This window comes from Sceloporus occidentalis, unplaced genomic scaffold (assembly GCF_023333645.1).
Source record: "Sceloporus occidentalis isolate IW3139 unplaced genomic scaffold, rSceOcc1.0.p SCAF_4, whole genome shotgun sequence".
Lineage (NCBI taxonomy): Eukaryota > Metazoa > Chordata > Lepidosauria > Squamata > Phrynosomatidae > Sceloporus > Sceloporus occidentalis.
In genome coordinates this window covers 134,162,917-134,184,545 of record NW_028316984.1, presented here as the reverse complement: position 1 = coordinate 134,184,545, position 21,629 = coordinate 134,162,917, and the positions used below count along the sequence as shown (strand labels likewise).

General features: G+C 39.6%; 1 protein-coding gene across 3 annotated transcripts in view; it reads left to right on the top strand.

The window, feature by feature from the left end:
• The window catches only part of AMBRA1 (autophagy and beclin 1 regulator 1), a 224,116-nt gene that overhangs the window by 190,564 nt on the left and 11,923 nt on the right, over positions 1 to 21,629 (top strand). For 2 of the 3 annotated variants that reach the window (XM_089521544.1, XM_089521542.1), the window contains 2 exons: positions 12,909 to 13,001; positions 13,650 to 13,843. In XM_089521544.1, coding sequence (XP_089377670.1) covers positions 12,909 to 13,001; positions 13,650 to 13,843 — 287 coding nt within the window. Of the gene's footprint in view, positions 1 to 12,908; positions 13,002 to 13,649; positions 13,844 to 14,247; positions 14,277 to 21,629 lie in introns of those variants that run through there. The other variant, XM_089521543.1, reaches the window with a different exon arrangement.

The following is a 21,629-nucleotide window of genomic DNA, read 5'->3' as shown; positions in this document are numbered from 1 at the left end:
AAGATTTTTTTCCTGATGGTATAGACATTTGAGATGTGGTGCTGGAGAAGAGTGCTTAGGATACCATGGACAGCCAAAAAGACAAACAGATGGGTCTTTGTCACAGTTCAAACCAGAACTCTCCTTGGAAACCAAGATGATCAAATTGAGGTCATCATACTTTGGCCACAAAATGAGAAGGCATGGGTCACTAAAGAAAACAATAATGCTAGGGAAGGTAGAGGGTAGACGAAGGAGGGGAAGACCTCATTCCAGATGGATAGACTCAGTCGGGGGGGGGGGGCACAGGCATGGGTTTGCAGGGTCTAAGCAGAGGGGGACAGGGAGTCTTGGAAGTGTCTCATCCACAGTGTCGCCATAAGTCGAAGTCAACTTGAGGGCAGCTAAGAACAACAAAACAGACAAAGGCCCATCTTGAGGAATGCATTGTCAATTTCTTATAGACATGTTTCAAGGTCTCGCAAATACCACAACACTGCTCTGAATATGTAATACACATTGGGTCACAATAGCAATAGCAGTAGCAGCTTCATTTATATCCCGTTTCATACTGCACTAAGCAGTCTCTAAGTGTTTGGGTGGGGTTTTCAGACTATATGGCCATGTTGTAGAAGAGTTTATTCCTGATGTTTCGCTTGCATCTGTAGGTGGCATCTTCAGAGAATGCTGGCATGGAAGAGAGTTGAGTGTGTGTGTGTGTGTACATACATACTGTGTAACCCTGGGTAGGGAGGAGTGATTCCCATGTTAACCTGTGTATTCTGTTGTTGATGGCAAGGCCTTAGGGTGGGAGGATATGCAAAGATGGTTAGTGTCTGGTTAGTTAGTGATCATTGTATGCTGGGAAAGCCCCTGACTTTGGGTGGTTTCTCATTTGTATTTGCTCAGTCCTGATTTTGCTGTTCTTCAGGACTGGTAGCCAAACTTTGTTCACTTTAAGGGTCTCTTCATTCCCGTTGAAATTGTCCAGGTGTTTGTGGATTTCAATGGCTTCCCTGTGCATTCTGACTTGATAGTTGTTGGCATGGTCCTGAATTTTCAAACAGCATTTTATGCCCTGGATGGTTTATAACATGTTTTAATACTGCTGATTTTTCTGACTGACTCAGTCTGCAGTGTCTCTCGTGTTCCTTGATCTGTGTTTGAACACTGTGTTTGGTAGTCCCTATGTAGACTTGTCTGCAGCTGCATGGTATGCGGTAAGCTCCTGCAGCTGTTAGTGGATCTTTTGTCCTTTGCTGAGCGCATCATTTGCTGGATTTTCTTGGTCGCTTTGTAAACCATTTGGAGGTTGTGTTTCCTCACCAGTTTCCCTATTCTGTATGTGACTCCTTCGATGTATGGTAAAAATACCTTCCCTTTTGGTACTTGCTTGTGTTCACTCCTCTGGGTTTTTCTGGGTCTGGCAGCCACTCTATAACTGATTTACAACTGTAAGCTAATTGCCCCAACAAGCTGGGTATTCATTTTAGTGGCCTTGGAAGGATGCCAGATTGAGTGGACCCTGAGCCCCTGGCTGGGATTGAACTCACAACCTTGTGGTTGAGTGGCTGCAGTATTGTTATTTAACCACTGCATCATCAGGGCTTCTAATATCACACTATTCCATATATTATGTTATCCTGGCATGAGGACAGTGGTAGCCTCTCTCTTATCCATTCTTATTTTAATTGGCTAAGCAAAAAGATGGCTGAAAATGCTTTGCCTGTGGCTGGAGATTACATTAGATGACTTTGAAAGTCATTTCCATTTTTATAACTTGATGTAGGTATTGGCTCATATATATTCTGAAATTTGCTTCATAATGCTGAAGGTTGTGATTCCTTCCTTCATACACTTTTGTACCCCTATTAACCAACCACACACCATCCCCATTCTCTCTCACATGTGGTTTACTAGATAGACAGCATGTTCTGAACATGTATAGTACTGTACATTATGAGTTCCATAATTAAAAATGGTGTGAAAAATAACTGTTAAATAAAAACTTTACACAATTTATGCTATTACTAGAACATAGCATATAGCAGACCTTCTCTTTGACTGGAGCGGTTTCCAAACAGACATTATACCAACTGAGAATTTGGCTGGCAAGTTAAACCACCACAAATTCTATTGGGGGGGCCCAGATATTTTCTTTCAAACTGAGGATGGAAGGTCCTATAAATAAGCTATTTCTTAACCTTTCACCTCAAAACTGTCATGGACTGTTCTCAACCAGACCTTTTGTACAGTGCCAAGTTTCAGATCAGTCTGGTTTTCGGAATATAAGCTAGAGAAGTGCCACTGTTCATGCTTGCAGTGGTGGAATGTTATTAATCTGGACCAATAATCACATAGGATCACTCCCACCACTCGATAATGAACGATAGATGAAGAAACAGAACGAGCAGTTTGAAGAGGATAATTTGAAATATAAATTATCTACCGGGGGACCAAGACAGTTGCAGTCTCAGAACCAAATTATAAAACAGATTGAAAAGAATAGAGATGATCAGTGCCATCCCAAAATACTGGAAGCTATGTAACTAGTACCTGCCTACAACTTTTGAGATTGTCTAATAATTATATCAGCATGATATAAAGTTGGTTTCTTTTAATAATGACCTAACCACAGCTGCTTTGATGACTACATTGATAAACTCTCTGTGGGATATTAAGTACCCCTACTGCCCAGTAGATCAGAAAAGCTACAACAGAGCAGGTTCAAGCAGAGTTAGCCTTTGCCTCTTCATGCATTCTACATCTTTAGTGTTCACACACCAAAAATATTCATATGAATATGACAAATAGAGGCAGTGGGAAAACCCAGAATATTCTGTAATTAGTTTTGAGTCTATGCTAACAAATAAAGCATTTTTAGCCCCAAAGAATCTTCAAATTGGTCACAGCAGGCAGTTTAGGATTCTGCTATTTCCCTTTGAGAGTTCAGATTGTAATAGGACCATCACTGTATAAAATAGTTCCCTTGGATAACACTAAGCAGTGGTGGAAAAGTAAGCTTTCGTGCCTGCTCTCACTGCTGTAATCTTATATGTACTCCAGCACATGTTTGATTAGCTTATAGAGCAGGTACTAGTTGACAGTCTGTAAGCTGTTCTGGTTTTCTTTTTTTATTCCCTAAGGAAAAATAACGGTTCTCTCCCCCCCCCCCCCCCCCAGCTTTTGAGGGAAACTTTCTATGTGTTATCTATGAAGATAAGTGAAACTACTGAATAAAATAATACATGAGGGACTCTGAATAGCTTTGTCTGCCTGGTTTAAGTGTTTACATCTTTTTGCCCCTTGTTCTGTCCACAGTTTCCTCCCTGAGTGTAGCAGTGAAATAGGGCACTTGCTGATTTCTGAAAAGATGTAGAAGTTGAGTCAACACAGCAGGATGCATAAGTAATTGGAAGAAGACTTTAGTTCACCAACTCCAGCAGGGATAAAGAGAGAAGGAAAGACCAGGTAGTTTTCCCATATGCTGTGAAAGGAGTGCAAGGAACTGAGTGGGAAGAGGAATTTGGGCTCAAAGTATAGGTGTTCCATGGGAAAAGAATCCTTGATTGGAAATGAACAGTTGAGACTTGTGGCACAGCTCAACCCCAGGAGGAAACATTTAAAAAAAACAACAACCCAGTTATATCTGCTGTCTCTGCCTTTGTTACAAAATGAAGCAACAGAATTTCTCTTTTTCTAAGTAGAGTGAAAGATTTTTTTCATTTGTGATAATGCCTATCACAAATGCCATTTCCTCACTTTCTGTCTCCCATTCCTACCCACACATCAGCTTCCTCTGTTAGCTCTCCTGCACTCCTGTTTGGAGCAAAATAAGAGAGGCAACCTGAAGACAGTTAAAACATCACATTTGTCTTGCTCCATAAATTCTGCTAGCCCTTAAATTTAAGGATGCGAGGCATGAGTCTGCTGTATGCTAACACTTTTGCATAATATTTTAGTACTCAGTTCAAGCATACAGTTATTTTTATGACTTATTTGTTTGTTTGTTTGTTTCATTTACTTATGTCCTGCCTTTCTCCCAATAGGGACTCAAGATGGTGAACAGCAAATTTAAAGCAATACAATTTAAAAACAGTACGAAATCATTAAAAGGTATAAAAATAAAATTTAAAAACAATCAAACAATTTTAAAAGCTAGAACAGTTATGAATTAAAATGTAACATGTTAAAAACTCAATTCACATCTTAAAATTTAAATTGCATAGCATTTAAATCCTAGTCTGTGTCAGTTTGAAAAGGCCTGGCAGCACAAGAATCTCTTTACCTGCCGCTAAAAAGAGAGCAGGGATGGGGCCACCTTGGCCTTTCTAGGGAGGGAGTTCCAGAGCTTGGGAGCAGCCATCAAGAAGGCCCTCTTCCTTGTTCCTACCAAATGAGCTTGAGATAATAGTGAGACCAAGAGAAGAGCCTCTCTGGATGATCTCAACACTCTAGTGGGCTCATAAAGGGAGATATGGTCCTTGAAATAACATAATGAATTTAGAATCATCTTTCTACAAACCATTTTTCTCTTTCTAAAATTTTAAAAGCCTGTATACTGTTTGGTTATGATTGCTTGACCACAGTTGGGATTTAAAATAGGCTAAATGCTATACCTAGCTTAAAGAGTGTGTTGAACTTTAAGGTGATATAAAGACTTAAATAATTTAATCTGATTGTTACACGTTACCTAGTGAAATGAGAAGCTCTATATTTTATGTCACTCTCATGCAGGAACCCTATCAATAGCAAGTACATTTTGATACAGTTTATCAGTACACTTAAGCACTCCTTAAGCGGTTTACAATGTAATTGCCCCAAACAAGCTATGTACTCATTTTAATGACCTTGGAAGGATGCCAGGCTGAGTTGACCCTGAGCCCTTGGCTGAGATTGAACTCACAACCTTGTAGTTTATGAGTGAGTGACTGCAGTACAACAGGCATTTAGCTAAATGGTGTCACATAAGTAAAATTATACAGATCATCTAAATTTGTTAATATGCTAGATAGTTTACAGGGTTATTTGTCCAGTTAATTTTGCATGTAACACTTATCTGATCTTTAGCATTCTGTAGGATTTAAATTTTATGATGTTTGTTTTTGTAGGAATGGCTTCATACCTCAAATCTCTCCAAATGTAATACACTGTAAAATTTGATGAAAAACTGTGTTGTAGCTAGAGCATTCTGGATGCTTTGTGCAGTACAACACAGAAAGTTCTCTCAAAATGTGCTTTTTTGTGTCTTAATCTTCCATTCATTTGATCTAACGTGTTGCAAGTAGTGTTGAACTAGTCTTTAGCTGCAAATACAATATGCTGCAGTTAAGACAGTAACATGTAATCAGTCACCTGTGCTTCCAGACCTATTGTGTTCACTTAAAAAAATAACAGCATGAGGTTAAACAGAGTCCACTTTTTAATCCTGTTTGTTTTGTTAGGTCTGTTTTTGCAGTTTCTGCTGAGCCAATTACTTTAACAGTATTGGCACCTTTCCCGAAAATAAATACCAAAGCTGCAGTCTGGGCTTCCAGTTTCCTTCTCTTGTTTGTTTCTGTTCATAGATTCTTTCTGGGGAAATGCCTTTCTGGGGAGGTGAATTGAAGGCTGTGTTCTGCAGATTATACTTTCATATTTGCATTCTGAAATTATTATCTTGTAGTTTGAATTCTCTCCATTGCCAGTTCAGTTTAGTACCTGTTCTGAACAAATGCATAGAGATGCCATCTTCTGCTTCCTAATAGCCTCTCTTAGAAAGAACACAGCATCCTTTTTATGGAAATTCCATGTCTGTTTGTTGCTGCATATCTCCAATGTAACCACTTTCTTCTAGATTTGTCTTTTTTCTTATCACATCTCTTCTTCTGTAGAGATTAAATGCTCATTGTGTGGAAGGGCAGTCAGACTTCACCTGCATATTATTTCCTGTAGGTTCTCCCTATGGAAGAGTTTGAGATATACAAAAACAAGAGATGGTATTTTAGGCAGACCTGTTATTCAGAACCAGCTCTAATAGGCTCACAGGAAGCAGGAAAGTGAGCCATAAACCTTCAGTTCAAGGAACAGCCAGAAAAGAGAACTGGTCTAAAAGGTCTGAAACCACATTTCTAGATCCCTTAAATCAGTTGAATTTACATAAGCTTGGATGTATAATTCAGTGGATCTGCTCTGTTTGAGGCTAAAATATTGGAATCAGGCCCTTATCAGAAGCATAATGCAGCATCTTTCCCTACCCATAATTCAGTGGCAATCTCACCTCATTGCTCAGCCTTCTATACTTAGACTGCAGATATGCCAACTAATGCATTTAAAGAGACCTGGATGCTTAGGCCTCTTATTGCCAGAGTTGAACCTGAACATGCTTATTTTTACAGCATAAACATTTTAAATACCATGTGTGGAAAATTTTTTCAAAGGTTATTAATTTCCTACATGGAAACCTATTTAGTAGATGATATAAAAACATCTGTGGTCAGACAATAATATCTTACACATCTGTAGATAAGCTAGGGCCTCACTTTATTTGTTACTCTGGCTAAGAAAACCCCAGGATAAGTTCCCCTTATAAGTTCAAAATGACTGGAAGGCAAACAACAATAACAACAAGAGAGCATTACATCTGAAAACAGTTTCTGCATATTTTGTTGTAGGACAATATTTTGTAAGAAATTTTCAACATTCTTAGAGCTGCTTAACATACTTGCAAATGTCACCTTAATATAGTGTATATTTGTTTCATTGTAAAAATGTTCATTTCAACCAGTATGTTCTGACTTAGCTTAAACTTTAATAGAGGTTATTTATCATAAAATCATAGAATTCTAGAGTTGGAAGAGACCACAAGGGCCACCAGTCCAACCCCCTGCCATGCAGGAAGTCTCAATCAAAGCATCCCTGACAGATAGCCATCAAACCTCTGTTTAAAGGCCTCCAGGGAAAGAGACTCCACTACACTCCGAGGGAGTGTGTTCCACTGTCGAACATTCCTTACTGTCAGGAAGTTCCTCCTAATGTTGAGGTGGAATCTCTTTTCCTGTAGCTTACATCTATTGTTCTGTGAAGGAAGCAGGCTGGGAGGATGGAAGGCCCGGGGCAGAGGGGTAGAAGCAAGGAGGTCGGGGGCGGAGAAGACTGGGACGGATTCGAAGCCGCCTGGTTCCCACTTGGGATTAAACGATTTATTTCTAAATTGATTCAGCTCTAAAGACCCAGTGAAAACCAGGGACTTTTTGATGCAAGTTAAATGGGTCAAAAGCATGGCCCTCCTTCCCGAATCGCTTCAGCGATTCAGGTTAAGTGAGAACCATGCTCGTTTAAACTGGATCAAACCGAATGATGATCTAGTTTAAATCATAGTGGGAATGAGGCCTTGGTTGTTCTTAACATCTCTAGCAAGCCTGAGTTCATTGTGCGCTTTAGCTTTTCTGACTGTAATTTATTTTATTTATATTTTCTCTTTGTAAGTCCTACCTCCTGTAGATAGAGTACAATATGGTATTATTTCCAGTTGAATAGTTTCAATAAAGTATGTAAACTTTCAAAGTTTTGGCCCTGTAAAGCCAGGTAACATTCCCAAATCAGTTAGGCAAGCTTCATGATTGTATAACTTTCTTGCTTTCACATCTTGGGTGCTTCCCTGGGGTACTGTCTCAGGGACTGAAGTTTCTTAGTATTTAAAAAGAGACTTGAGGCTCATATACAGTTCCATTGAGTTTTCTTGGATGGAGAAGTGATTACATTTGGAGGACACCATGAAAGCATACTGAAAAAGGGGTACATACTGAGAATAACTAAAGAGATATTAAATTGGCTCAGTTGTAGCCAAGATCTGTTCATCTTGTATAAAAAAATTCCACCTGAGATGCCTGTTTCTGTTTATACAGCTTTACTGGTGTGTGCACTATTTATTACTACCCAGTTCTTTGAGGAGCCCTTCTCCTCTTATTAGGCTCTATAGGGCACTCTGCCACTCAACTTTTTTGACTGGGCTAGTTTATTTGTTAGAGCTGTGAAATGGAAATTGTTTTTAATTTCCATAGGTTCTTAATTTTCACCTTGCTACTTTTGGACATTTGTGTTGGCGTGAAGTTGATGTGGTTGAATTAGGAAATCTCAGTAATTGAACCATTTCTTACATACTAACTGCCAACAACTAAATTAATTTAAAGTGTCCTCCACATTGCAGATATATTTACCATTTTTGTCAGTCAGCTTGTGTGCATGTTTTCCACCTCTGCCTCATTTTGAAGCCGAAGGGGGCTTAAGCAGTTAGATGTTCTACAGGACATGTGCTACGTTGGTGGGATGATGCACCTTCATATAAATTGAGATGGCTTTTCAGCTAACCTCAGATTCCTTACTTTGATAATATAGTCATCATGAGCAAACTTGCAATTTAATAATAATAACAACAACAACAATAATAATAATTTTTATTTATATTTCCCACCTCTTCCTGCGGATCAAGGCGGGATTACAACAATAGAAACAACATTTCATATAAAATACACTCAATAAAACAGTAAAACCGCTATCAATATAATACATAGACTAAATCATCATTTAAAATACATATCTTTACAGATAGAGGTGGGGTATTTCTAACTCTCTTATAGCAGATTGGGTGGATAGGCCTGCCGCAAGTACCATCTTAAAGGCATCTAAGCTGGTAATGAGATGAATCTTCTCCGGCAAGTCATTTCATAATTTAGGAGCTAAGGCAGTAAATGCCCTGTGGGAAGTTGTTGTTAACCTGTTGTTTACATACTCTAATAAGTTCTTCCCGGTTGTTCTGAGAGTGCAGGGTGGATTGTGTAGGGAGAGGCGTTCCTTCAAGTAACTCGGGCCCAAGCCATGTAGGGCTTTAAAGGTAATAACCAACACTTTGTGCTGTGCCCAGAAGCTAATCGGTAGCTAGTGAAGAGATTTTAATACTGGTGTTATGTGATCTGATCTAGATGATCCAGTGACCGATCTGGCTGCCGCATTTTGCTCCATTTGAAGCTTCTGAACTTGGTACATAGGTAGCCTCACGTAGAGCACATTACAGAAATCTAAATGAGAGATTACCAGTGCTTGTACCACTGCTTCAAGGTCCTTTTGGTCCAGGTAGGGACGCAGTTGGCGTATCAACTGAAGTTGGTACCATGCACTCCTGGCCATCATATCCACATGGGATGATAACTGTAAAGATGGGTCCAGGAGTACTCCCAAACTGTGAACTTTGTCCTTTAAAGGTAGTGTGATCCCGTCTAGGCCTGGTTGACAAAATTCCATCCCTGGACTTGGGGTACCTATCGCAAGTACCTCCATTTTCTCTGGATTTAACTTTGGATTCCCTCATCCAGTCCATTACAGGAAATATAAATTATTATTGTTATTGTTGTTGTTATTATTATTATTGTTATTATTATTGTTATTATTATTATTACCAACCCAAGGCAGGCATCCAGAGGAGAGATGCCATCCTTAGTCACTGCAGCAGTCGGAGACACAGAGAAATAGATTTGGGTATCATCAGCGTACTGATATCATTGCGCCCCATGTCTCCGGATGATCTCTCCCAGCGGCTTCATATAAATGTTAAGCAGCATGGGGGATAGAAGGGTGCCTTGAGGGATGCCAGATGTCAGCTCTCTCCTAGAATAGTAACTGTCCCCCAGCCTCACCATCTGGAATCTGCCCAAGAGGTAGGAGTGGAGTCACTGGAGTGCAGTGCCCCCAATACCTAACTCCCTCAGGCATTCCAGAAGGATACCATGGTCTATGGTATCGAAGGCCGCTGAGATGTCCAAGAACACCAGCAGGCTCACACTTCCCCCGTCGATGCCCAGACAGAGATCATTGACTAAGGCGACCATGCCAGTCTCAACTCTGTATCCCACCCTGAAGCCGATCCAGATAATCGGCTTTATCCAAGACAGCTTGGAGATTGGAGGCAACTGCCCTCTTGATCACTTTGCCCAAGAATGGTAAGAAAGAGACCAGTCTATAATTGTTTCTTACCATGGGATCTAGGGAGGGTTTTTTTTAAAAAAGCGGTCTTACTACTGCTTGTTTTAATTCAGATGGAAATATTCCCTTCTGAAAGGATGCATTAATTATAAGTTGTAATAATATTTTCATTGCATCCCCTCCCTGAGCAGCCAACCATGATGGGCAAGGATCGAGAGGGCACGTCGTCTTCCTTACATTTCCAAGGAGCTTGTCCACTTCATCGGTATTTACAAACTCAAAATGATCAAGTTTAATACAGTCCATGGAATCACTGGACACCTCTCTTACTGTTTCTGTCATAAGGCTAGTGTCTAGATCAACCCTTATCTGAGAGATTTCATCCACAAAGAAGTCATTAAAAGCATCACAGCAGGCCTTAGTTGGTTCCAATAAAGAGTTCAGGGTGGGACACAGTTGAATTAGGTCTTTACCCTGAACCAGCTCTGCTGGACGAGACTCTGCAGATGCAGTACGTGTAGCATAGAAAGAGTTCTTTGCTGCATCTATTGCCTCTCCATAGGAATCCAACATGTTCTTATGACGTGTCTTTGTCAGATAAATGTTGATGTTTCTGCCAGCAGTGCTCTAGTCATTGTGCAGCCCGCTTCATTTGACGCAGATTTTTTGTGTACCATGGCTTTTTATTTGAAGTGGGCTGGAAAGGATGCTCGGGAGCGATAGCGTCTATGGCCCTGGTAAGATTGTTATTCCAGGTATCAACCAGGGCTTCGACAGAATCGTCGTCGTTCCCAATCATAAATCCTTCTAGAGCTTCGTGGAACCATTTGGGTTCCATCAGCTTTCAAGGGGGGACCATTTTAATAGGTCCTCCACCTATTAGGGCTCCACTTAGAGGGCTGTATGTAGTAGCCTTCACTCCCACTTTAACCAGAGAGTGATCTGCCCATGACAGGGCAGAGATCTGAACTATTTCTTCCCACGGATATTCCTGATCTGTACTAAAGACTACATCGAGTGTATTACTAGCACAGTGTGTTGGACCCGAGACTATCTGGGACAGGCCCATGGCTGTCATGGAGGTCATGAACTCCCGAACTGTACCTATCAGATCTGATGAGCTGGCCTCGAAGGGGATGTTGAGGTCCCCCAGGACCAAAAGCCTGGGAGACTCCAACACCAGCTCCAAGACCAGCTGTGTCAGCTTGGCCAGGGAATCTGTTAGACAATAGGGTGGACAGTATACAAACAGAATCTCTAGACTGTCCCTAGCCTTCAGGGTCAGGTAAATACACTTGATGAGCTGTTTTCCGGACAGGTCTCCTGGTCAACATGATGGTACATTTATGGACCAAGGCTACTCCTCCCCCTTGCCCACTTTCCCTGACCTGCTCCTTGAGAGCCTTAGCCCAGGTCACACTATCCTCCCCCAGCCAGGTTTCTGTAAAACAAGCTAGGTTGGCATTCTCCTCTGACAAATAATAGATTATGTGAGATTTGTTTCTCACTGACCTGGCATTACAAAGGAGCAAGGTGAAGGTCTGTGGTATGATTGGGATGACCCTCGGTTCTTTTGGGCTAATGGGGTAAGCGGAAGATAGGATAGATTTCAAGCTTCAATCTCGTCTTCCCTTGTATTTCATGCCCATCCTGTTAACGCTATATCTCCCATTGCCCCACACTACTCCAATTGGCGCACCATAGCTAGAGTCTACAATCTTATAATTTTCCCCATCTGATGTTTTCATTCCCTTCCCATTCCTCCATTAACAGATGTGATAATAGTAATACCAGTATGTAAAAAATCAGACTTAGTGGTTGTTTCACAGTTTGACTTCTGGTTCCTAATTGAACTGTTTCCCCGGGGGTGGGGGGGGGGGGTCTTACAATTGGTTTGATGGTAATTATTATCTGCCTTTCAACAACTGATCTGCTGGATATAGTTCTAATTCAATACCAGTATATTCCAAGAAGGTGGTGGAAGTGGGAGGAATATTGATCTCTGTCTCCACTTCTTCTTCTGCTACAATGAACCGCCCAATCAATTCAGGATAGATACAAGTCCACAGCATGGTGGGTGTGTTCTGGCGCTGGCGCTTGGGTTTCTGGGGATGACTGGCGGGCCAGCTTGGAAGGTGCCGCTTCCACCAGCCCCTCCCCTTTCTTTTTTTAGTTCATTAGTATAGAACTCATCCTACTGTCATCCAGTTATATGAGAATGTAGTTCAAATAATTGTTTTTAGCATCTTTAAAAATGTATAGAAATTGAACACCTTTGTGGAGATGAGTCATATCATTATAGTAAATATTGATGACATCTGTTGAATATTTTTATATTTTTATAGTTTATCAGTGTTGGCCACATAACCAACACATAACAAGTGATTTCTGGTGCAGATTTTTGTATTCTTTAGTTTATTAATGTTGACTACATAGCCACAAAGTCATTGGTAACCCTTCTCTTAGACCCAGCACGGTCAGTGTGTATGCAAGAGAGGGCTTTCTCAATAGTTTAGGCATCACAAGGAGGCCAAAATGTCCCTCTCCTTGTCTTTCTGTCAGTAGGCTAAAACCTTTTTATTCTGACAGGCTTTTAAAATGGAAATTTTTAAAAGAATGAGTTAGATGGTGCTGTATTATTTTAACTGAACTGTCTTTAATAGCTTTTTTCATTTCAAATTGCATTTTATTCTTTTAACTTGAAATTTGAATTGTTTTGTTTTAATACTGTGAATAGTTTAATTCTGTTTTAATTTTCACTTTTATATGTTTTTAATTGTATTCTCCATTCTTGGGAGTAAGGCAGGATAAAATTTTTAAATAAATAAATACAGTTATTTTAAATTGTGAGCCTCTTTAAGTCTCAATGGGGGGGAGCAGGATATAATACAATAGAATCAATAAATAAAAATGCCCTAGACAGGTTTTTCATAGAAAAATCTCTTAATTCCCTTCTTGTTTTTGTATGACAGGGCCTTAAACTCTGGAATTGAGTACTACTGGGACCAGCTGAATGAGACCATCTTCACTGTGCATTCCAACAGCAGAAGCACCGAGCGGCCTGGGTAAGTCTCATGGAGGAGTGCAGAGCTAACCATTCATTGTGAGAGTACATGCTGTATGCATGCTCCCATTACATTTTCCAAGGATATTTTCCACTATATTTTCATCTTACTTCCTTTTCAGATGTTTCCCTTTTGAGTTAAACTGTTATCCTCCCTCTGGCACTTGACTGACACCAGATGGTATAGTACCAGTGGCTGTATTTGGTCAGTGCATAGTACAGATTGAAAAATTAAACTACCTCTGTCACCACAGTCCTTCTAGCTGTCAGTGATACTCTTACTTACATCATTTGAAAATAATATGTGCTCTTTATATGAAAACATTACATGAAATTAAAATAAATGGTAAGTGGATGATTATGGACTTATTTCAGCCTAAAACTAAGATCTAGTAGTCATGGTATGGGATCTAACAGTCATGGTAAATACAGGCTTAGACTACTGGTCATACCTTTAATCAAAATCAACTATACAGATAGAAAAGTAGAAAATAACTGAATACCATCTGGATAATTCTTCATTAGGATGCTAATGGATTCCTGATAAAATTGTGGAATGAATGACTGAGAGTCTGTTTTCAAGTCTGTTCAGGTTTGGCATATTTTTCATTCAGTTCTGATGTGTGTGTGTGTCTTTGTCTCTCTTCAGAACTAGCAGGGCCACATGGAGGACAGACAGGGACATGGGTCTAATGAATGCCATAGGCCTACAGCCACGAAACCCAACCACCTCTGTGACATCACAGGGCACTCAGACTCTGGCTCCTCAGCTTCAGAATGCAGAGACACAAACTGAGAGGGAAGTTCAGGAGCCAGGAGGTTCTGCTTCAGGGACTACAGAAGGTAAGATAATGTATGCTAGTAGCAAAATACATCTTTCTGCACACTGACTAAGAGAACCTGATACATTGATATTCTTCCAAGAGGAATATATGTGCACATAGAACAGACAACATCTTGTATGTATGAAAGGTCAGTTTGAGGATAATCCTTGCTAGTTTACAGGGTGTATGATTAGGAAATACTTTACTTAAAAGAAGCTTAAAACTTCACAGATATCTGGCAACCTGTGGCATTATCTGTTTGTTTGTTTTTCTCTTATTTTTCCATAGATGTTGGATTAGATTTGCCAGATAGTTCTTCCATTTCAGCAGTGTCTTTCAAGAAAGAATTTGTTGCATTAGGTCATGAGGAAGCTCTAATATGTGCTATTTTTTCTTTCACATTGATTTTTCATCCCATTTTAGATTATGGAGCTCCATAATGATGATGCCACACTTGCCTGGAGTTGCATAAAAGTTGCTTGCTCTGTATATCTGTTCCATTGAACTATAAATAAAATTTGGGTTCATCATTCTGCCATTGATAACTGTTTGTTTCAAAGGCACTGGTGAAGCTGGAACTAACTACTGCATAGGATGCTATACCATTTTCTGCCTGTGCAATATGTCTCTTGAGGGGGCAGCCCTTAGCAACTCCAATTTGGCTTTTTGGAGCTGAAAAGGTTAACATAACAAAACAATATATTTTGGAACATGGAAAGCCCTTATATAGCATGGTAACTGAACGTTTTCTGGTAGATCATATGTACTGTTTGTACTAATTGAAGGTTCTATAGCATTTCATATGAAAATGTAGATACATATAGGTGATAGATCCATGAGGCATGCACTCCATGTTCACACAAATGTTAGTTGCATGTCAAATAAAATACCAATGAGCACTTCTGAAGAAACACAAACTGTGTTCACTGTCATCTGCAAGATAGGACTTAAATATTACATTATTCAGAAAGATGTCCACTAGATTCTGCTGACTAGTGACAACTTCATACATTGATTTTTGTGTGGGTAAACCTGTTATGTAAACCTATGATGTATATTCACATGTAGAGTGCAAATACTGCAAATATGTATTTTTATAAATGAGTACATTTGAACAAACTCAAGTTTCCTTCTCCATGGTATGCAAAATGTACCTCAGGTATCATGAGTCTCTTGTTGTGTTGTTGTTGTGTATTTTCAAGTCATTTCTGACTTATTGCAACTCTAAAGTAAACCTATCACACAGTTTTCTTGACAAGATTTGCCCAGAGGGTTTGGAAACCAATGGGTTTCCATGTCTGAGTGAAGACTTGAATCTTGGTCCCCAGAATCCAATGCTCAAGCCATTGCACCATGTTGGCTCTCCCTTAAGTGTCAACCACAATAAAAGCAGAAGAGGCATTATAATTTGTAATTCAGGGCTTGCAAACTCTCCTCAAGTTCTAAAAATAACATATAGTGTAGGAGCCCAAACACACATTGTTTTTGGCAACAACCTTTTCTGCTACTAGTACTTCCCTTTGCAAAATGTGCCCTTTGGCAAGTAATGAAAATCGCCACAAAAATGTGTGTGTGTGTTTGTGTATGTGCCTTCAATTCTCCTCTCAACTTAAGATGACCCCATGAATTTCATAAGATTTTCTAAGAGGTGGTTTTGCCAGTTCCTTCCTCTGAAACAGCCTAGCTCTACAGCATCTGGTATTCATTGGTGGTCTCTCATCCAAGTATTAACTAGAGCTGACCATACTTAGCTTCTAAGATCAGATGAGATCTGATGCCTTAAGGGCATTATTTGAGGATTTGTGATTTAAATGCCAGCAGCTTCTTCTAAACATACTTATACTGCTGGGCACTGAAATTCCCAGTTCTTTCCAGCTTAATCTGCTGAACCAAGAGTCACTGGGAACTTTTATTTCCTTGCACCCCTTGATAGGCCATGGTTTTCCCCCAAGGATTTTCTATGAAAGCTTGAAAAACTCTGCCAGTTACAAACCTGGGTACAGTATGTTCTATGAAATAACATGGTTGGGATTCAGAAATTCCTGATTGAATATCCCAGAGCGTCCACAGTCTGGAATCTTTGGAAGTGGTTGAATTTACTTGTAAATTTCATAATAATTTGATCATAGCGGTGAACAGCAAGTAAGCTAATTTGCCCTCAACAGTCTGGGTACTCATTTTAGCAACCTTGGAAGGATGCAAGCCTGAGTCGAGCTTGGGCCCTTTTGCTGGTCTTGAACTCGCAACCATGTGGTTTTGAGTGAATGGCTGCAGTACAGGCATTTAACCACTGCGCCACCAGGGCTCCATTGTAAATTGGAATAAACATTCCCTGTAGCAATTCCTCAGGAGATTTTGTGGATTAATTAGTATTTGTAAAGAGCTTTGTTGATGTAAATCATTAGGAGACTGAGTGGTATTGGTGGCACTCATTTTCAGTGACTGCTTTGAATAGAAAAAGAAGAATTGTATATTAAGGATGAACTGGCTTGTACATTTTTTAAAGAAAAATCTGCTTTGCCAGAGCAGACCTGAAGAAGGGCAAATTTTTTAAAGATGTGGATTTTGTGTGGAAAGAATGAAGTATAGCATCAGCAATGGGTCTTCATAAATTGGTAAATGCAGCCCATACTCCTTCCTCTCTAGGGCTCTGAAGAGATTGTCTTTCTGAGAGTCTCTGCTTCTTCTTTGGAAGGATGATGATAATGTGAATAAAAGTGAATCCCTCTCTTACAGATGTTTCCTTTTCTGACAGTTAATTGCTATCTTGTGTACTCTGTAGCTTGTGAAGCTTGCATCAATCAAAGAAATGTAAGTTTCGACAAAGATTTAGAGAATGACATAAATAAATGTTTGTCTCAAAGATCTCTTGCTGCTTAAAAAGAGAATTTAACAATATAGAGCAGAATCCACAATGAGTCCCATTGATTTCAGTGATAGCACATGCTTAATTATTCCAGTGAAAGTAATGGCATACAGAAGTGCTTAGTTTAGACTGGATCATATCTACAATGCTTAGTATTTATCAATCTTGGCCACATTGTAGTCTAAAGCCATCAGAATACAAACACAATAGTGTCAGTGGAACCATAGAGGAGAACTTACCGAGTGCATGATCCCTAGAAGCCATAAAATCATTTATGAATTTATAATAAGAGCAATCTTTTTCATTTTCAGATCAAATTTCTTAATAAACCTGCCACAGCGAAGAGAAGCAGTGCATCTTAATTTCCTAATCTCTTTAATACTCAAGAGTTTCTTCCATGATGTAGATTTGTAGGCAAAATAATAAATTCAATTCAATAATTTATTACAGTCATAGACCCGCATGAAAACAGAAAGGACAGTTTTTACCACAAGCTGCTTAAAACAAAATAGCACAAAATAGAATAAACACATAAAATTCACATTTAATAATAATGTTAAAAATAATAAGAAACCAAAAGGTATGTCAGTCACAACACTCTACATAAACCTGAGATTTGTACATAATCCATCTGGCCCCACATGGCTCCCACAACTACCTGAATACTAAGAAGTCTCTTTGCATTGTTATTTATTGCTGATTTATCATCTCTCTATGGGTCACAACCGAAGTCACAAAAAATCTAGTGATTTTATCCATGATCTCTGCATCCTGGTCGGCAAGCAGAATGGAAGGATAGAATTCTTATGTTCTGCCAGGAATATTCCATAGAATAGGTGTAATTAAAGCAATACATCCTTTAGCAAAAAGTTGCAGTATAAAAGAAGATGGCTGAGAATTTCTACCACCTCATTTGCACAGGGACAAATGCACTTCTGCCATGGGATCATCTTATGTTTTTCCTCCAATAAAGCAAACAGTGGCACATGCTAATGTAAAACCTTTCTTGTACTTAGGTATTGTAAAATAATTGGGGCAGCAAAAAGGTTTTCTAATAATTCCAAGAATATGGAGTATTTAGTGACTAAACTAAAGTGATTTTGTAACTCTGAGTTCCTTATTTGTTGTTTGATGACAGATTTAGCGTTACTGTAGCCAAGTACTATTAAAGCATTAGGTGTAAACCCATATGCTTAATATGAAGGTTTCTTATTTAGTAACTGTATATCTGCAGCTAGCATTAGAGGAGCCCGCCCAAATGGAAAAATGGTTTTGCCAGTAATTAATCATAAGAGTCCAGGCCTTAATGGGTCTCAGTGTTGATCGGGCTTGCTTCACGATGCAGTGCTGTATTGGAAATATGGGATGGCATATACGCTTCTGAGAAATTTCATCTGTCACACTTCAGAAGAATCAAAATTGTTATAAATACACAATTGCAAACTGTACAACATGGATGCGAAGGTGATCTGACTGATAACATCTATCACCCTATTGATTTACGGAGGTGGTATGGCAAAATATTATAAACTGATGTACAGCATGGTGTAGTGATGATCCTAGAATTGAATGCATAATCACTCCTCCTGTAGCACATTCCATTACCATGTTTGAGATGAAATCTTCTTGGTAACTTAACACGGGTGGAACATTACAATTTTTTTTTTCTGACATTGCATAAGACGGCATTTAATATACCATCAGCTGGATGCACAACAGCTGCCAGAAAGCACTGGATGCAGTCTTTCTCCCTCCCATACCATTGGCCATTTACCACTCCTGGCAAAATCAGGGAGTCCAGGTTCTCTTTTGTTTCAAATTCATTTTGATCAAGAATATAGTACTTTACAATCATAGGATTGTTGGATGATCATTTTGTGAAACTAGGGCTGGAAATAACTGAAAATTTTTAGAAGGCAAAGTGTGTGGCGGAGATCTACAAATGAGATCATTTAGGAATCAGAAGGTAATTGTACCACCTTTCATAAATATGCTGGCAAAACTCTGTACTCTGCCAACTTTAAATAGGATCTCAGCCTTTGGATTCAAAATTAAATGTTAACACATGTAGGAAAATCTTTTTGCATATAAAATGGTTTTCATTGCCTATCCCTTGGGAGTTGATTCTTTTACAGATTTCTTTTCATTAGTTGCCACTTCTACAGGATCTATATTTCTGTTATGTTATTTTAAGTAAAATTAAATAATTTTGAAGGGCTGATCTGATGGATACTTTATGAATTTGTCTCAAAATGATGTCATACTAGGCAGAAAAGATTAGAATTGGTAGCACACACTGATGTCTTGGCTTTTAGGATGAGATACTGTGAAGTACTTGTATGCATAACAGATAGGGATTTTAGGGGTGGGAGGGGCTTTGAGGAGTAGATAAGTTTGAAACATTGGACAAACATCCTTTAAAATGTATTACAATCCTTTGAGATTATAGCTCTGGGCTGTTTAAAAGACCTGGTGAACCTATACTCTGGACAGTGTATGACATCTACCTAGAACAAAAGGTAATGCATCTCTGGTGTTTGAAGGGCAGATTTTGTTTTGCAGGTGATTTCTGGCAAAATGAAATGAGAACAGGTGCTTATCTACTAACACATCTTCCAATGCCTTTGCTTTCTTGTGTTCATTCATTTGTTGGCATAAATTTATCCTTTCTGTTGTGGATTGTCTGCTTTGTCTGGCTAGTGAAGTTGGTGTCACTGTCTCCCTATAGGAGGGCTGACTGGCAGTCTGATGTCTGTGGAAGGGCCCATAGCAAGTTCAAGTTTTAAACTTTTTTCAGGGGGTTGATCTTGAGAATGTCCATAGTTCTTCTTCCTTTTTGTTTTACATGCAGAACCATTTTACTTAAAGGATTAGAAACAATAATAAGATGCAGGAGTTGTATATGTAGGAAGTTCTGAACTTCTCTTCTAATTATCTTATCCCTACCACTTTAGACTTACTAACCTTTCCTCCAATTATACTGAAAGAAATTAAAAGGTTTAATGATATAAAATTATTCTAAATAAGTTATTTACTTCTAAAGGTAAAGCAAGGCTCAATTTTTAAAGTATGTAGTTAACACAGGAAGATTTTATATATCTTGCCATCATGTTATCAAGCTGCATAAAAGAACTTTGTGCCTCAAATTAAACTTTAAATACCGTAATTTCCGGCCTACAAGACGACTTTTTGACCCTCTAAAATGGGGTCAAAAGTTGGGGGCCGTCTTGTACGCCGGTAACAAGAGAGCCCCAGGAACCCAGCGCACTTACCTGGTTGTCCTGCCAGCTTCCAAAGGGCTCCGGAGGCCTTTGGAAGCTGGCGCGGGGGTGCCTCCCTGGATGCCGGCTTCCAAAAGCCTCTGGAGCCCTTTGGAAGCTGGCGTTTGTGGGCATCAGGCCCCCTAAACTTGGCCTGTAGTAGGCCAGGGCACTGCCTGAATGCAAGGCAGGCTTTGAAGGCCTCAGCAAAGGCCTGGGGTAAATAAAAATAAAAATAAAAAATTAGAGAGAGAGAGAGAGAGAGATGAGAGAGAGAGAGAAATAGAGAGAGAGAGAGAGAGGGAGGGAGATAGAGAGAGAGGGGGAGATAGATAGATAGATAGATAGATAGATAGATAGATAGATAGATAGATAGATAGGAGAGAGAAATAGATAGATAGAGGGAGATAGACAGAGAGAGAGAGAAATAGAGAGAGAGAGGGGGGGAGGAAGAGAGAGAGAGAGAGAGAAATAGAGATAGATAGAGATAAGTAGATAGATAGATAGATGATATATATAGAGAGGGAGAGAGATGAGAGAGAGAGAGAGAGAGAGAGAGAGAGAAGCAAGCAGGCAAGCAAGCCAAGATTAGAGAACGAGTTGGGGTAAATGCAGTGATGTTTTTTAAATTTTTATTTGGCGTGCATTGGAAGAGGGGTGGTCTTATACGGCGAGTATATCCCAAACTCTATATTTTAACTGGAAAAGTTGGTGGTCGTCTTATACGCCCAGTCGTCTTATACACCGGAAAATGCGGTACTTACTGTAATGTTACAGAAACTGTATAGTACTCTTCTTGGGCAGAACCTCATGTATAAAAATGAACCTGATTCAAAATGCTCCTCATATACATGCACTCTCACACATTATTTTTCTTCCTGCTGCCAGTGCTTTCCAGTGTTCTTTCTAATAAGTTATATAAATAGTTGGCTATGCCTTTTGCCAGTTACTATTTCTGTGCAACCTAGGTAAAAACTGTGGTAGCAAGATAATCAAAATAAGCAGGAAAACTATGAAATGTATCCAATTGCACAGTAGACTGAGTTCAGAATCCAGCACCCAGGAATTCAGACATCTTTAAATTAAATATTGTACAAATGTAATTCACTCCAGCTATGTTTTCAAGGAGAACGGTTGAATAGCAAATATTCTGGGGTAAAAAAGTGGGGGAAATGTAAGAGATGTGCAGGTTTTAAATTTAAAAATTCTTAAATGCATATGAGTAAAAGAAAAGATTTACAAATGACAATAGAATTATTTTCTGTTGCTATTGTAAGAAAGGAAACACACCCGTCTCTTCATATTCACAGGGGAACTGTTCTGGATCCGCCTGTGGATACCAAAATTTGTGAATAGTCAAGTCCCATTTTCCTCAATAGCGGGCCGCCATTGGGGACAATGGGACTCCCTCCCTCCCCCTCCTTCTCCCCCCCCCCCCCCGGTACCTGGGTCTGTAACCCACGCTGGCTGCATGGGAACTCGCTTTCCCAGCAGCATTTGGAGCCCGGCATGCACATTCCACACTCTGTCCCCCTCCAACGCAAAAAATGGGCAGTTGGCTGCAGCGGAGGGGGTGGAGTGTGTGTACGCTGTGCCCTGAGCACTGCTTAGAAAGTGAGTCTCCATGTTGTTGGCATGGATTAATAGGCCCTGGTGGCTCCGGTACCAGGAGGAAGAAG